At 35.5% G+C, this 19346-nt stretch overlaps 1 protein-coding gene across 1 annotated transcript; it reads left to right on the top strand.

The window, feature by feature from the left end:
- Positions 1–335: 335 nt before the first annotated feature.
- Positions 336–17870, top strand: LOC121726887 (odorant receptor 4-like). Its single transcript, XM_042114522.1, has 9 exons — positions 336–453; positions 1079–1266; positions 3611–3774; positions 5097–5341; positions 10166–10262; positions 10372–10471; positions 15617–15724; positions 17128–17292; positions 17779–17870. The coding sequence occupies exons 1-9, from the start codon at positions 336–338 to the stop codon at positions 17833–17835; spliced, it is 1242 nt and encodes a 413-aa protein (XP_041970456.1). The 3' UTR covers positions 17836–17870.
- Positions 17871–19346: the final 1476 nt, after the last annotated feature.

Below are 19346 nucleotides of genomic sequence, written 5' to 3'. Positions count from 1 at the left end.
GAGCCAGATGACTTTACAAATGGTTCACGAAGAGCATGTAGAGTGTAGAGTCTTCAATAATAATAATGTTATTCAACGCAGAAGCATATTACAATTATTGGTAAGTTTGAGTTATAGTTGTACTATGTTATTATTAATTTCTAGACGTAAACGGGCGAAACAAAATATTTTTTTGAAGCTCGTAACAATAACGTTATACGCGACGAAGCCGAGCGAGCGGAAATATATTTTGACGGGGTAATGTAATGGAAACGTGCTACCGGTATAACTCGAGTAAATATAATAAAATAGACGGAGCTGTTTGCAATACGATACAGATCTCGATCGCCGACAACATGGGCATTGTAGCGTCGATATGGAACAAAATCACTAGTACGAAAGCCTTAGAACAGTCCAGTGGAAAGTTCGAGACCATCTTCTTCGAATCAGTTTATCGTGTTACATACATTGGAGGTAAAGTGGGAAGAAGAAAAAATACATTGCTTGTTAATATTTTAGGAATATCCCCTGATATGATATTATGTCAATTGTCATATGGCCAATCTCTCTGGTAACTTACAAAACTCAGAAACTGCTGATCGCGCATACTTGCTATCAACAAAAGTTTTCATGAAGGTCTTTCCATACAAATAATAATAATAGCTGCCACACCGGCTTTGGTGACGGTGGCCGATTTCATTGAAACCAGGCCAGCTACGCAGGAGTAATTTTATAGTGCCCAAGTGTGTGCGCAGTGCACAAGAGTACTCTCTATTCCTTTACTCTCATTACCCAGTGGGACGGAAGACCGACACAACCGGCGAGAGATCAGGCGCAGGACCGACTTTTTACATGCCCATCCGACGTATGGATCAGCTTACTTGTCAGACAATCAGATGATCAGTCTGCATTGTCCTAACCAAACTTGGAAATAACATGTTTCCAACGCGGGAATCGAACCCAAGACCTCCGAGTCAAGAGCCGCTCTCTATACCACTAGACCACGGAGGCGTTCCAAACAAATACAATACTTGGAATATTACTCCGTAGCCAAAACTGGACTTTAGTACCGATTTTACGAAATTAATTAATTTTTTAGGATGGTCTGTCCACGACCACGACATAGGTTACCGAATCTACAGCGGCATTATCAAGTTGACCACAGCTCTGCTCATCATGAGCGAGATCTGGTACCTCTTCAGTGAGTCGAATAATTTGGACTCTATCATTGACAATGTGAACGCTACCCTCATACATCTCATAGCTTTGTACAGGTACAGAAACATGGTAAGTATTAACATAATATATCCATTAAAGATCAAGCATAAAGCTCTTCTTTTATAGGTTTTATTGCACTGAACCTTACAGACTATGTAACATATAAAATATTTTCTTTTAAAACTCGTCCTATTTTCCTTTTTAACTTCAATTTAAACACCGCAAAAGGCTTCAAAGCTACACAAGCTGGCAAAATAGAGGTTGAGCGGAAAGTGGTGTCGCTTTGACACCTGACACCCTGCCACTTGCAGCGAAATAATTTTTGTATGGAACTATTTTGTACCGTATCCGTTATAATAAAATACAGGATGTTACAAAAATAAGTGATAATACTTTAGGGTGTGTACGTGTTCCTTGTAGAGAGTTCACTGTGAAAGTAGCAGCGCTGAAAGACCAATTTTTTTTTCACTTTCTCTCTCATGTCGAAAACTCGTGACGCTCGGGCCCTTGCCCATACAAAAGTGAAAAAAAAATCGTCTTTCAGCGCTGCTACTTTCACAGTGAACTCTCTACAAGGAACACGTACAAACCCTAAAGTATTATCACTTATTTTTGTTAAACACTGTATATATTATATTATGTATTTTAATTAGGTTTTACGTATGATTTTAGAAAGAGGAGTTTTACTCTACATGTCTAATATAGTGAAGAATTTAAAACCAGGTTTATTTTCGGAAAGATTGCTATAACTATACGGCTCATAATTAACTGATGACCAGAAATGGTAACATTTCACAGACAAAAATAGTAAACGATTACTAAAATACAGACCACCATTTTAATGTAAAATGATCACCAAAGATTTAACATCTCGCTATCCTATTTATGCAAATTGCAAAATGACTCCAAATAAATCATTGTCAAACCAAAAGTAGTAAACGATCACCAAAATTAATAAATGATCACCAACATCATACTAGCATTTTAAATTAAAATTATAACCAAAGTATTTTCATTTTGCTATCCTATTAAAGAAAAATGAACCAAAAAAATCATTGCTAACCGGAAAATAATAAAAACCAAATACGGAACTCAGTATAAGTATCTCCATACCAAATTTCAGCAAAATCGGTTCAGTGGTTTGGGCGTGAAGAGGTTACAGACAGACAGACAGACACACTTTCGCATTTATAATATTAGTACGTAAAACTCTCATCATCCATGCTAATATTTTAAAATGGAAAGGGTAGGTCTGTTATCTCTTCAGGTTCAAACTGCTGAACATAACAATAAGGGAGATCGCAGACAGACTGTATGGGCGCCGCAGACTCGATCGCACAAAAAGTCTGTCGTCTGCGATCTCCCTTATATCGAGTTATAATACTTCTTTGTTAATTATATGCTTACATTTTTTATCAATCGTAGTGATTTGGACAGAAATATCGCATTGACTTGCTCGGAAGGATTTGGTGATCACTTACTATATTTGACGTTCGATTACAATTTGAAGTGTAGTCGTGATTAGAATAGTACTTATTGCAATTTACGACTTTCCTTTTTTGGTGTTAGGTATCTTTTTAACCCCCGACAAAAAAGAGGGGTGTTATAAGTTTGACGTGACTGTCTGTCTGTCTGTCTGTTTGTCTGTGTGTGTATCTGTTCGTGGCATCGTAGCATCCAAACGGGTGGACCGATTTTGATCTAGTTTTTTTTGTTTGAAAGCTGACATGAACGAGAGTGTTCTTAGCTATAATTCGTCATCATCAGCCTGCTCAGTGCTGGACAATCAGGGTTTCATGAAAAACCGTTAGCAACTTGTAGTCGTTTGATGGGTTTTATATTTCATTCTAATTCGTGACATTTTCGAATATACAATATACATATACACATATTAATGGAAAGTTGACCTGGTGCTGCAGCATCACCTGGTAATCAATAGGATATCCAACTCCTCGCCAACTTAAAAGCAGAGGTTTCGTGTTTGGGCTCATTTTAATTGCGACAACCGGTAAGAAGTAGATAAACAGTAAATATTTACATGCTGCTGCTGCAGCATCGCCTGGATTCTATAGGAACTGAGCTTCGTATAAACCCAAAGTGGAGGTTTCATGTTTGGGCTCATATATAACGGCCTCATCGAAAAGGACATTGATAGATGGTAATCATGAGAATATGATTCTGTTGATAGAGTTAACTGTGAAAATAAAAGGGCTGCAAGAGAATTTTTTTAAAGATTTGTGTAGGCAAGCTCACGAGACTGCGATGTAGCCCATAGTCCGTACTAATCCAAATAAAATTTTCTCTTTCTGTGCTGTTACTTTCACAGTAAACTCCATTTAAGAGACACGTATAACACATCCTAAAATAATATTATCACTTTGTTTTGTTGCATCCTGTATTGCTTAATTTTTAGATAAAAAATAAAGCAATTTACAAAAATCTATCAACGTCGATGGAGTCGGAATACTTTGACCCCAGCACAAAGCGACGCGAGAGGATGGTGCATTTTTGGTCACAGAGGAACGAGAGGTTCCTGATATTGTTATTGTCTCTGGGATTTGGAGCTTTAAGCGCATGGTATTGCATTGATTTAGTACATAAAGTAGTTAACTAGACTCGAACGTCTACAGAATCTGTGTATACGTTTCGTGTTTGGCTTGAGAAAGTTCGACCATATCTCGGCCTACCGTACAAAACTTAAATGGTTACCTATCCGTCTCCGTCGTAACTCCGACATCCTCTGTCTACTTTACAACATCTTGCACAATCCTCTCTCTCCTTCATATCTCCTCGACAGATTCAACTTCTCTCGATCTCCCGATCTCCCTTGTAGGTCCAATGTCCGGTCTAACCTTTCCCTCCCCTCCCATCGTTCCAACTTCTACTCCTACTCGTTTACTGTTCATGCTGTCAGATTGTGGAACTCGCTCCCTCACACCATCCGCGACAGTCCCACCATTGCTGTTTTTAAAAGACGCTTGAAAGAGCACTACCTCGAATCTCCATCCATTTGAATACCATTATTATATATACATATAGTATTTATTTATTATAGTTACATTACTTTTATTATATTTTATTGTATGTTGTAGCTAGCATTGGTATATTTATAATTTATTTATTTTGTCATTCATATCTCAATATCGTATCTGTTCATTATTATTATTATTACTATTATTTTATTCGTTTTATTGTAAGAAGTACATGTTGACATAATATTACATTCATGATTGTGCACGTCCTATCTGCTATCCTTATCCAATCTCTCTCCGTAGGGCTGCTGGAAGAGATTTCTATTAGAAATAAGCAGATCCTTTGTGTCGTCTTACTGTGTAAATCATTGTTTTGTTAATATTTCTTGTGCACAATAAATCATTAAATAAATAAAATAATGTTAGAATATTCAAGAGCTTACATAATCCTTCAAGCCCCATAAGGACTCGGTAACCGCGACAATAATAGAATACAATAGCGTTTCCAAGAATCCCCGATCGAAGGATTATGCTCTATTAACTTCTATCTGTCATTTTCTGATCTCATCCCTTTTCGTACATAATACGAACACTTGTACGCTAAAGAAAATCATCGTGAAGAAAACCGCCCAAAGTTAGTCCCAGACGAATAGGTCAATAGAACTGCTCAAGCACATGCCATTCTCGAGCCTGCAGAATGCCATGTGCTTGTGCAACATAACCTTGGACCTTTAAGAAAATATGCCCCAAGCACTATAGTATTTAATGGGTGCTTAGTGCTTACTTTACTCAGAAGAAACTTTAAACATCATTCACAGCGGATCCAAATGCCTAGTTTATTATATCAACTTCTATCTCTCGGTGATACAACAGTACGCAACGGAAAATGATAATATAGCTCTAAGTGGTATAAAACCTAATTTCCAGGCACGTATACCCCCTAGTAGACGATGTAGAGTACAACTTGATGGTGGCGGTTCGGTTCCCGTTCAGCTACGAGACGCCTTTCCGCTACTGCATCACGTACATTGTCACCTTCTTCGTGTTCAACTTCACCTCTCTGTTCGTGATGATCAATGACTTGATCATGCAGGCCCATCTGCTACATTTGCTATGCCAGTATACTGTCCTAGCGGATTGTTTTCGGTATATTGTCGAGGACTGCGTAAACGGTAAGTTTGGAGTTTAAAATATTAAATAAGGATTGAGTAACCAGTTACATACTTAGGAAATGTTGCGTAATAGCCCACGGATTTAGAGCTTCTGGGGAATGAAATGTAAAGAGCTGCATAAAAAGAGGGTGGAAAAGCAATTATAAGCTTCTCATCTTTTAATATATAACTAATATTAAATTACAAATAAATAATATTAAATTATCCTATACTTATTATAAAGGCGAAAGCTTGTTTGGATGTATATATGGATGTTTGTTACTCTTATACGCAAAAACTACTGAATGCATTTTAGTGAAACTTTACAATAATATAGCTTACACATCAGAATAACACATAGCCCATAAGGCTACAATTTAAATAACAAAACGATTTTAAAAATGGGGGACCTCCCCCATTTTTAAAGTCGGGAATGCAATCCCGCAAAATAATTTCATTCCCGGTATTTGCGGGATTGAACCATCACAATCCCACTGGATCCCGGTATTTGCGGGAAGCAGGTTGCTTTTAAACTTTTAAAATAAATCGTTGTAATGATACTTGATATACCCCGTTTTATGCTCAGAAAGTCAAAGAAAACAAACTTTGTGGAACACTTTTTTACAGGGGCTTATTAATAAAAATAAAAGAAAACTATTTTTTTAATATATTTTGTCTAGTGTCTAATCGTAGTAATAATAGTTAAAAAAACGCATACCCACAGCCGAACGTATAACCTCCTCGGTTTTGGAAGTCGGTTAAAAACTATATATATCTATATAACTCACTTATTTATTTTCATCTTATATTAAAGTTTTTTTTTCGAAATATAGATATAAAATTGAACTCAAAGAGTCCGCTACATACATACAGCCCAAACTTATAAAAGTATGTTAAAAAAGTTAAGGTATTAATTTTGTGTCATCTGCCAAACGGCTCCTGATATTCCACACTAGGCAGCCAGCAGCTGAAAAAGTTAGCTCAGCTTCCACGCTGGTTGGTACAATTGTCATTAAAAGTGAATTGAAGGTAAATAATTGTTTAGTGGGCTGCTAGTAGCCAGTTCACGCACCTCCGCCTGCAGAACTCTGCATGCGGAGGTGCGTATGAATCACGCTTCTTTGTAATCCCGCCAGTCCCGCGGGATCCCGCTAAATTTTCGACCGGGATTAGTCCCGCAAAATGCATGCGGGATCCCGGTATCCCGGTAATTGCATTCCCTAGGGAGAGGTGTTATGTTCGTTTGTAAACCGATTTTAAAATTTTTCTTTTGGTGTTTAGGGTATCATCCGAATTTCGTACTATATTCACAAAAGTGGTGACCTGATGAGGATCCCTTCATCAGGTAGATAAGTAATCGAGGGAACTCCTCAAAATTTATATGGAAATATGTGGTAACTTCGGTTTTGCGAGAAGTATTCTAAGCATATGCTACAAACAAGTAAGCTTTTGCACCAAGGTATACCATGGTTCGGAAGGCGCTGAGGGAACTCCTGATTCTTTATAGATACAAGTTTGGCATTGTTTTAAGAACGGAAAGCGTACGCTACTACGCAAATTACATTCATCATTATCTCATCATCATCATCATCATTACCATATTATACCATGCATCGTCCCATCATTATGTCGAGCCTATTATGACCCTATTATTGGTACTTTTATAGTATTTTAGATTGATACACGAGTTTGTCAAGCGATTTAAAAAATATATAGGTATACTAATATTATACAGCTGAAGAGTTTGTTTCTTTGTTCTTCTCAGGAACTATACTGCTCTGATTTAAAAAAATATTTCAGTGTTAGATAGCTCATATTTTGTCGAGGAAGGCTTTAGGCTATAAATTATCATGATAAAACAAATAGGACCGAAGAACAGAGGAAAATATGGAAATTAAACGGCGAAAATTATTAGAAAGGGTTTATCTCACGAACTACTGGAGCAATTTTAATGTCATTTGGCTCGGATATAGAGTAAACCACGTGAAGAGACATCCGATATTTTTTTTTCAGGAAAATGTACGGTTTCCGTGAAATTTCTAATTTCCGCGGGCGAAGCCGCGCGGGACATCCAGTAATATTATCGCTGCCCTAGTACAACAGTAAGATATGTTGAACAAAGTATGTTTCGAGTTATTCATACTTTTATGATTTTACTTTCATTAATCAACTCGTTATTTGAAATTTTGATTTTTCAAAAGTATAGTTTAGTTTAATGTCTTAGGGAGTTGTTTATATTTAAATTTAAATAAAATATTTTATTAATACTTTTAAGGCTTTTTAATAGTGAGATAACCTTATATTGAACTCAGACTAAATAAAAAATGATTTGTGATTTTAATGTTGTCTCTAAAATGGTTTCTTAAAAATTATGTCTATATCGTAACTCATAGAGTTACTATTTTTTGTTATGTTTAAGAAATACTAATGATTTATTCAACCAAGCTTCTAAATTTATGGAAAATAAACACAGATCGACAAAATTTAAAGATATCTTAGTATTACACCACATCGACGTTTGAGAATGTAAGTTGTCCGACGAAATACGGGGAAACGTTTGGTAAAGAAATAGGAAAATTCATTTAAAACTGAGAAATTAGTTTGCTTGTAATGTATTATTTATTATCTATTATCAGAATTGCACAAATAAGTCTCATATTATCAGTTAAAATCTTATTATTATTATTATTGCACAAGTCAGTTCAACTATTATAATAATCAGTCGGTGCTATTTAAATGTTATTTATGTGAATCATAGTGGCACAAATTGGTAAGTTTTATAAAACAGCCAACTTTTATAATAATTTTATTATAAAAGTAAATTTTGGCTGTTTTATATTATTAATTTTAAAATAAAATTAAAATTAATTAATTCTAATATCATACTGAACGTACGTTCGTTACAGACATTCATCATCACTATTGTCGCTTTCATTTTCCTGGTTATTTGTACTTAATTTTAACACTTTCGTAAAAACTGTGATGACATTTAGGCATCAAATTGGCAGTAGGTACATAATGAAATCAATTTCCTATTTGTGATTTAGTATTGCTGGTGCTTCATCATAAGCACGTTCCAGAGTTATATTTTCTGAGATGCAGCCCCTTGGTTTCCTTCTGGTATTCACAATTTTAAAAGCAAGCTCTGAAAATGAAGATTTGTAGCCAAATTTGTATGGATCTTCTTTTTAGGGTTCCGTTATTCCGTAGCCAAATGGCAAAAACGGAACCCTTATAGATTCGTCATGTCTGTCTGTCTGTAGGTCAGCATTAAGATTTTTATACAAAAATGGAAAATATATTAAAAATTTTAGGGGTCTGTAGTCTGTAGTAAAGACTCTGTACAACTGAAACAAAAAAAATAATATTTCATGTAAGCTATGCGTGTGGGGTATCTATGGATAGGTCTTCAAAAATTATATTGAGGTTTTTAATATCATTTTTTTCTAACTTGAATAGTTTACGAGAGAGACTCTTCCAAAGTGGTAAAATGTGTCCCCTCCCCCCTCTAACTTATAAAGTTGGGGCATAATAAGTCTAAAAAATATTTATGATGTACATTACTATAAAAACTACCAACGAAAATTGGTTTGAACGAGATCTAGCAAGTAGTTTTTTTATACGTAATAAATGGAACCGATAACATTAATTTAACTTTCATTAAATCAACTGAAATAATATAAAAATAAATTAAAAAATATTTTAATTTTATAAAAATAAACCTTATTGCTGCTGCGGAACCCTTCATGGGCGAGTCCAACTCGCACTTGGCCGTTTTTTGTACTTGGATACATTTGATGTCACCCTATACAATTTAAGATGTCTCAACATAGAATTATTTTTATAATTTCATTTAAGGACATTTGAAGAAGTCTCTGTGTAGAACTAAAAGAAAAGTAAAAATCTTCCTGACTTTAGAAATATCTTAAGATGTCAGAATCTTGAACTAAAGGTCGCTAAAAATTTGTTGAAATGTCTTGAAATTTGGGCACTTTGGTTGCGTTTTCCAAATATCCGATTTGTGAACCGGACAGAAGAGCATATTTATTACATGAAACAAAACATAACTCAATTTTGTTTTTTTAAAGATATCTTACTATTGAATTACTTACGGCCATTCCCAATATTTGATCTATCTCTGGTTTTGCCCTACTAGAGATAGAAATAGCTCACAATTGACATAAAATATATGTCTCTAATGTCTAATGTGAGCTATTCCTATCTCTAGTAGGGCAAAACCAGAGATAGATCAAATATTGGGAACGGCCGTTAGGGCAGCGTTATGTACGAACACATAAATCAAAAATCAGTTTCGTGTTAAAGATTTCCTTATCATAACGTCAATGTTGTTATATATTTTAATAAAGATCATAAAATAATAGAAACAAAATACCTTTCGTTATAAAAATGTATTAGCATAATGGGCCTTATCTATTCTAGTCCCAATTATTTTCATTTATATAGATAGACGTAAAATGTTACAAAAGTAACATTCTGGCAACGCTGGTCATGGCGAACAAATTACGATATTTGACAATTAGTTTTTTTTTATTTGACACTGACAGACGATTAAATGTAGTTTTTTTTTCTCTCTGGATAGTCTAGGAAACTTTTTTCTATTGTTATTAATGAATGTGTAGCTATCTTCTAATAAGGCTAATATAGAAAAATTATAATGTTAAATCCCTGTATTAACTAAATATTTATAATAATTTTTGCATGCTTCAAAAGCAGAGTGTTTGATACTGTATATAACTATAAGATCTTTGTAAACAACATTCTTTGCAAATAAATGATGATTATGATTATGATTATGATAAGTATTCGAAACAAATTCCTTTCTAGGCGATGTAAAAGAAAATTTTATTGCAAATGATTTATTCATGACCAAGTATTTGGAGAGGCTTCACGGTTTGGTGGAACAACACAAATTTATTTTAAGGTAAATTCCTACAATATTTTCGCTGCCAATACGAGTAGTTGTAGCGCAATGAAAATATAGTTTGTAATCTTTTTTTCCGCTGGAGTAATCTAAAATGTATTTTTTTTAGAAATACAATGGATTTGAAGAGATCGCTCAACGCGCCTATGCTGGGTCAGTTCGCAGCGAGCAGCATGCTGATATGCGGAATAAGTTTCCAAGCAACTACGGTAAATGTGCAAATTAAAAACATAATATTACTAGCTGTCCCGGTGAACTTCGTGTGACGTGTCACTTTAAAACCTTCCCTGGACTTCTTATATGTATACAGGGTGTAACAAAAATAAGTGATAATACTTAAGGGTGTGTATGTGTTCCTTGTAGAGAGTTTACTGTGAAAGTAGTAGCGCTGAAAGACCAAATTTTTTTTCACTTTTGTATGGGGAAACTCGTGACGCTCGGGCCCTTACCCATACAAAGGTGAAAAAATTTTTTCGTCTTTCAGAGCTGCTACTTTCACAGTGAACTCTCTACAAGGAACACGTACACACCCTAAAGTATTATCACTTATTTTTGTTACACCCTGTATATATATATATATATATATATATATATATATATATATATATATATATATATATATATATATATATATATATATATATATATATATATATATATATATATATATATATATATATATATATTATATACAGGGTGTAATAAGACCACTTCCGATAACTTTGGGGTATGATTATACTACATTTTCTGATTACGAATATGTATTTTTTTAAATTTTTTAAATTTTTTATTCTTTATTTTTTTATAATTAAAACCCTTTAAACATGATAATAAACCACATAGAAAAATATTTTAAAATATATTTTTTAATTTTATTATTTTTACCCCAATAAGCATTTGCAAGCGCGCGGTCAACGTTCTCGTGTTCCGAGTACAAACCCGAGAACGTTGACCGCGTTAATCAGCTGTTAGCTCCGCCCTACGCACGCTAAGTCGAAAGGTCGTATGCGACGAATGACGATACACTACGAGTTACGACTTACGACAGAACACACAGAAACCCCAATGTATGTCTTTTCAATTTCAAACCCATGAAGGTCACCATGACGTGGAACTTAGAACTCTGACCTCTGACCTCTCATCTAAGCTACTTGCAGTGTTAAGAGTTTAATGGTAGCTCATGTAGAAAACTGTAAGTAACTGTCTGTGCATGTGTAACAACTTACGACAGTATGGCAAACTTCTAAGATTATTAGACTAGTTAAAAAGTTCATCGTAAGTAACGAAACCTATGCGGATGAACTGTTTATCCGCAATCGTCACTTATCAATCGAAATAACAGATGATACACGAAAAAACCTCATACATAAAACTGGCAATTAACTTACGTGAAAAATGTTGAGTTCAAGTGTTCTTACTTCTTTATGCATTTTGAAAATAGTCCTTAACACCAAGCAATAAGACCAGTCACCACCAAGAACGTCAAAAAAACTTCTCGTTAACGAAATGTATCACACCACAAAGTATTTTATTACAACTGAAATAATAATCAATTATTAACACTTTACACAATACTACCACGTTTTGATACTTGAAGTAATTGTTAAAAAATCAAACTTATCTCCTAACAACTCTAACAACCTATTACCTCAATGCTCAAATGGCTACTAAATTAAAAAATCTATTTTAATTTTTGAAATAATGTTCGTCCTGTATCGACTTTCGGAAGTAGTTAAAAGACACCGAACGGCGGCTTGCTTTGATCGCGGCGCCGACAAAGCGCACCGCTCTGCAGGTGCCCGACGCACGTGTCGCTAATCCATTTCAAGGACAATCTAAGTGTTGTACCCTATAAATTCAATACTATTTAGTCGATATTTAAATTACCATTAAATAATAAAAATTATAACTATTATTTAGTAGATCTCATCTCATTTTTTAAATTCGATACCTACATTACCGTGATAAAGTGATTGTTATACCGTGGTACGCGTTATGCGCGTCTAAAATACTTTAATACCTAATTAATTAAATAACTTTTAATTATTGTCGCTTTTCTTAATATTGAGTAGGTATTTGTTTATTTTTAGTTTGACAGTAATCAATACGTACTCGTATGTAAAACAATTAATACGATTTATCGATAAAAAAATTATCGATTACTCAAAATATTCACATTGCACAGGGATACATCCCTATTATTTTACAAAGTTTTTTCTTCAATTTTGTTCAGTCGGCTGTCTAACACGCGCCGTGCTGGTGTAGGTACTGTGACGTTTTTGTTTAAGTTTTGTAATTTTACGTTTAGATGTTGTCATAATATTATTGCTTGTTTTGTGTATTGTTAACTATTTTTTTTTATGTTTGTAATTAATAACGGGCCGTGACAAGATACGTCCGATGAATGTGCGATGCTTTAAGGAACAGGTGAACATCGTCGTCGATAGACGATAGTGCGGTTTAAACAGTGCAATAAAAAGTGTTTAAAGAATTGGAATGTCTCCTGTAATTACTTTTGTTAAGTGTTGAATAACTCTGCAATCTACATCGAGTTAGATGGATCATGGAGCACAGTTCGAACTGCATTTCATAAAAGCAGACAGCTGATCACAGGTCAGTGAACATGTTATCACGTATGTTTTCCATTGATAGGTATTGATAGGTGCAGTAGGTAACTGTGTATGTATTTTTACAGATGTGTAAATCGGATGATGATCGGATGTGAATTATGATTTCTGTTCCTTTTTGGCCGGAAGTAAAAACTGAGTATTTTTGAGTAAAAACCTGAGAAACGGTAATTAATAAATTGTAACATTTTGTTAAATCGTGAAAACTATTGTAATTTAATAATCATTACAATATTGGTGGTTTATTCACTACCTACGGGCTAGGGTATAGGGCACACCACGATCAGCTGTTTTGTCTTAACTCATGACTAGCGCAGAGCCGCGCGCGCGGTATTCGGCGCGGGCGGCGCGGGGGGGCCGACTCGGCCCGGGGTTTCATTCATCGGCGGCGGGCGATATTATCGCGCATTAACTGCACGCATTATACATTGCGTGTTGAAAATTTTGACTATTTTAAAAACTGGCGATTACATGAAAATTTCTTGCACCAATGGATATATCTCATGCCCTATAATAACCCCACGAAGTTATCGGAAGCGGTCTTTTGACACCCTGTATATATAGATAATATAACAGTTTCACGGTAAAATCATTATTATTGCGGTTTGCGGCATCAGAGTGCCAGCTAATATTATCGTAGCCAACAAAGTAGCAAGACCAACTTGCATTGCGATGTCATGTCAGAACAAAAAAATCGGCCAAGTGCGAGTCGGACTTGCGCACGAAGGGTTCCGTACCGTTATAGATCAAAAATAGGCCAAAAGTTGTGTTTTTGGTATGGGATACTTTAAATATTTACATTTTTATTATTAATTCTTAAAGTAGGTACTTACACAATATAGTTTCAGAGGATTTAGTGAAAATTTCAAGTGCCTACCAGTTGCCATGATTTATAGGTCCAAAAATTACGTTTGTTGTATGGGAGCCCCTTTTAAATATTAATTTTATTTTGATTTTAGTGGCATTAATTTCATAAGTCTAGCTGTAGCTCAAGAACCGCTATAGCGGTTCTTGAGATACACCCTGGAGACAGACATGCGAACCGACAGTGAAGTCTTAGTAATAGGGTTCCGTTTTACCCTTTGGGTACGGAACCCTAAAAAAACATATGTTTTGCACAACGAGATACAAGGCCAGATGCAAGGCGTTGTCTTGCTTCATATCTACTGCAGTCTACTGTCCGCCAGAACACGTATTTAACGCAACGTATGAATATTATCATAAGTTTATCATAATGTGTAACGTATCAAATATCAAAGGTACACGATAAATTAATCAAATTAAACACTAGGTAACCTAGTGCCAGTCAAAATTGGCGAGGCGTTCGGTACCGAATAGCAATATAATTAAGTAAATTATAGCCCACGGTCCACTAGCGTCAACAACGGAGCTCAAAGGCGAAGCCCGGAGGTCTCGATCGTTTTGGTGTGACGTCATCAAAGGCTTTCACGTGTTGCATCTCAATTTCCCTGTAATTCAGTGAAGAGAGGTTTATGTAACACACACTGTATTGCATATACGAGCTATCGTACACCAGTGTTTCCATAAATACACTGATTGCACTTATTCAGATATCTAATGTCCAGATGAGGCGTTTTACGCGCGAAATCCATACGCGCGTTTCAATTTCTAGTGCATCCAGATACCGCGGTTTTATGCTACAAACATGAACTCGAAGTTATCACGCTCCAATCAAATACCTACGTCCATTCGCAACGGACTCGTGCGTAGTTCTGGACGCTGCAATGCAAATGCCCCTATTCTGGTGAAACTTCCGAACAAAATTTGTGTCCAAACTTAAACGAGGCATAATATGAAAATGCATATCAAAGTCGCGTAATGCAAATATTGTCATGTATACCGAGGAAATTTTATCGATAATAAATAATAGATAAAATTTCCTCGGTTTCTTTTTAACCGACTTCAAAAAATATTTAATGATTCTTTTTCAATCTTCGTCTTAGTAACAACAAGAGAATATTTTTTTCGCGATCCATATCCATTATCCAGACAATCACTCAAAATCAAAATCAAAATCAAAAATATTTTTATTCGGAGTAATTTTTTTACAAAAACTTTACCGAACGTCGATACTACGGTGCCTACCACCGGTTCGGGAACTAACCCGGCGAGAAGAACCGGCGTAAGAAACTCGCAAGGGGCCATCTTTTACTAAAAAGATGGAAAATTACAATTTATAAAACATATACAGTTAGTACAACACGGTCACATTAACCTGACGCACCACTGGAACTCTCGTTCGAGCGCAAATATCGACTGAATAGGGACGCACCGTACGCGGCACCGTGACACGGTGTTACGGGCGAGTCGTGAGTCCCACTCATTGCAAGCGTTTTACGCGCGAGTAAGAAAACGCGCATAGGCATCTGGACACTATATTAAAAGTATAATAATAATTATGTAGCTCTAATATCTCGGGTACGCGCTTAAAATGCGCGAGTCGCTCACTCGCGCGTAAAACGCCACATCTGGACAGGCTCTAATATAAGCTTTATAACCTGATGATTATATTATGTAAGCCAGCTCAGTTCCAATGAATTGTAATTTAGTCGCAATTCAGTCGCAGACACAGCACGATATACCTTGTAATAATATATCAACAATATCATGACTGATGAGTGATGACTGTATTAGTAATTTAGTACAAGTTACAGTTCTAGTAAGCGCGCGGTATATCATCATCCTAAAGGCATGTTTTTGTTGCAGACGGTCGGTATAAGTTTAATAAAGTTTTTTATGAGCCTCCTGTACCTAATGTACAACATGTTCGAGCTGTTTATATTCTGTAAATGGTGTGACGAGATTAAGATACAGGTCAGTGCGTGCGGCGTATTTAGATAACTGCCTTACTGAGGCCATGCCCTACCAAAATAGACGCGCGTAAGGATATGGAGTCGCGTGATTCATCTGTTAAACCTTGAGTAGTAGTCGGAATCGCTGTAATAGATACACAATGTTATCGTATCATGTTTGTAGTTTTGTGCTAGATGTTATTCTAAACTTCATTAATCGTTACCCAAAAAATACGGTTCTCGCGCTATTGCGAGAACGCGAGAATAAACTAAACTATATTTTTTACCGGGACATAAATCTTCTTACCAAATCTCTTAAGAGGATACCACAGCAGCTAGAGAAATGAAAAAAAAGTACGTGTAATATCTATAGCTGTCTCCCTTACCTCAAGCCTATACCGCAGAACGCGATAGAGACAACTGCAGAAAATCCAGAAAATCAACGATTCGTTGTCCCCTGATTCCTTCTCCAAAACTTAACCGATTTAAGTACTTTTTTCATTAAAGATTAAAAAAAGGCTTGAGCTGTGTTCCTATGTTTTGCTTTTTTTGTATAATCTATCCAAATCTGTTTTCTGGACGTTTGAACACAGTGGAAAATCTGGCCATTTTTTTGGGTTTTTGAACGTTCATATCTTATTTAATAATTAAATTATGAAAAAAAGGAAAACATAGGGACATTGTATTAGTGGCCGTAGATATTCAGGAAAAAAATTATAACTCTACTAGCATTATCCAGGGAGGAAACAGGGGACAGCGTTTGTATGGGAAAAATGGCGGTGTGGAATCCTCTTAAGACGGTTCAGCGGTTGCAGTGTAACATAACAGGCAAACGAACTTTGTTATTTTTTAAATAATTATTGGTATAGATCTACCAGAATCTGATGGCAAATTTTGACGGCAGATTTTCGAAAAATATCCTCGATCATTAGATACATTTTTATATTTCCATGTTTCACACACAGAATAAGCCGCTCGCGCTATAAGGAAAAAAAGGTTCAAAATGTTTTATTCCAATTACCCCGGTATTGCTGGAGTCAATTTAATTTCTCACTTTTTGCCATCAGATTCTGGTAGACCTTAGACCTATACATAACTCAAAGGTGATTGCCATAACTACACTACCACCTCAGCTTAAGAAGACTTGGGCTCAAAACACACCGGAATAGTAGAGGCGAGGCGAGCAGTTTCAGTGTCATATGATTTTAATCTTTATCTTCATTATTGTAATACATAGTATCGCTTGAGAAATCGCCGCCGCCGGCGGCCGCCAGAGGCCACGGGCGGCCGTAGATTTCTCAAGCGATACTACGTATTACAATAATGAAGATAAAGTTTAAAATCATATGACACTGAAACTGCTCGCCTCGCCTCTGCCATTCCGGTGTAGTCGGCCCTTATTTAAAGAAAATCCGCTACTTTCAGAGTCAGAATATAGGCGAGGCAGCCTATTCTTCTGGATGGGAGCAGGGCATATCTCTGCGGCCAGGAGTTCGGTCGCGGCTACTTCTGGTTATTGCTAGAGCACAGAAGCCGCTAGTGCTCAGCGCTGGTGGACTCTTTGAACTCTCACTGGAGTCTTACACAACTGTGAGTGCTGTTCCATGGAGATGGGCACCACTGTCACTATACAGGGTGTAACGAAACAATCTTATAATATTGTAGCTTGTAGGTGTCTCTTATAAAAGAGTTCACTGTGAAAGTAGCAGCACTAAAAGAGTAACTTTTTTTGCATGGAAAAAGTCATGACGCTGGGGCGCTTGCCCATACAAATCACAAAAAAATATTCTTACAGCGCTGGTTCTTTCACAGTGAACTCTACACAGGGTAGGTACTCCCACAAACTTTAAACTATCATCACTTTGTATTGATGCTGAATCAGTGCCTAATGTAACAACGAAAATGACAATAAAATATATTATTGTGTATACTGTATACCTAAGTAAGTATATTGTGAATAAAATATTTCTGCATTGTGATCCAGTATAACATAATATTTTGTTTGATCCGGTTACAGCTTTCAACTTTTCATTATTTATCACTTCAGTTTCAATATTTGTGTTTGCTATTTTTCAGCTAGTGAAAACATCATACTCGGCGCTTACAGTTCTGAGAAGGTTTCAGACCGAGTAGAAAATTTGTTTGTGGATATTTCCGATGTTATTTTCCGTCGGACTAGGCACTAACTAGTTTACGACGATTCAACGAAAACATCTACACGTGTACCGCACTTATTCCCTAATAAAACATGAAAATAAAAAAGTTTTTCGTTTTTCCACGAGCTCTCTTACTTTTACATTGTACCCAAAACATTTCTAGCTATGTTTCTAGTGTTATCGAAAATCGATGTAGGTTGTTTTTAGTTGGCATTAATTAAGAGCGTTTTTTGAAAATCTAGACTAGATAATTATAGGAAAACTGTGTTTATTGGGGTTAAAATGTATATTCTATGCGTCTATCTAGAGGCTAGAGCCTAAACAACCCTACTAAATTCGGTTATCCGTTCAGTAGTTTTGGCGTATTATAGAAGAAGCAAACCTTTGCCTTTTAAAATATATTAGTGTTTTAGCGGTAGTTATGACGTTGTTCCAATAGTTTGGAAGGTATTTGCTATAAAATATTTCACTTACACGTAGAGAAATTTTAATAGCTTCTGAAGCTAGTATTAAGAGGAGTCCACACCGCCGTTTTTCCATACAAACGCTGTCCCCTGTTTCTTCCCTGGATAATGCTGGTAGAGTTATGATTTTTTTCCTGAATATCTATGGCCATTATGAGCATGTCCCTATGTTTTCTTTTTTTTTTTTCATAATTTTATTATTAAAAAAGATAAGAACATCCAAAAACCCAAAAAAATGGCAAGATTTTCCTGTGTGTTCAAACACCCAGAAAACAAAACTGGCTAAAATATACAAAAAAAATAAAACATAGGAACACAGCTCAAGCCTTGCTTTAATTCTTAATGAAAAAAGTACTTAAATCGGTTAAGTTTTGGAGAAGGAATCAGCGGACAACGAATCGAAGATTTTCTGTTCTTTTATTACAACTTTTGTCGTGTTGTCTCTATCGCGCTCTGCGGTGTAGCGGTGGGAGACTTGAGATTGGTGAGAGGGCAATACATTTTCAAATACCTATTTTCAATTTCTCTCGCTCCTGGTGTATCCTCTTAATAATATTTTACGACGAACATAATATTTTGGATAGATTCTCGGCCAGATTATGTTCATGAACATATATAATAATATTTCACAGGAGTTACAGCTACATATTATATGGAATGTGTAACGATAGTAGAAGTTGTAATACGCGGAATATTATTTAAAAATATTTATTAAGGCCAGCTTCCTTTTTTTTAATTACTTATCTTAGTTCAAACTTGACCTAAAAAAATCAAACGGCAAATATTATGTAGTTAATGAAATTGTCGATATATTGGTGTGTGTTTCAAATAAACGTAATTATTAAATACTAGGGAGATGCTGAATGTATGCTTGAATTTAAATAAATTGGTATTACTTTGGAAGCTGATATCATGGCTCATGACTCATGAGTATAATAAACAAAAATAGAAAATTATTAACAGAGAAAGGAATGTTCATATGCTGAAGATTATTGCTGAATTTTATTATAATTTTGTAGCTTTC

Source organism: Aricia agestis, chromosome 5, assembly GCF_905147365.1.
Source record: "Aricia agestis chromosome 5, ilAriAges1.1, whole genome shotgun sequence".
In the NCBI taxonomy this organism is placed as follows: Eukaryota; Metazoa; Arthropoda; class Insecta; order Lepidoptera; family Lycaenidae; genus Aricia; species Aricia agestis.
The sequence above is the reverse complement of the archived record's forward strand: the minus strand, read 5'-3'. Positions and strand labels throughout refer to the sequence as shown.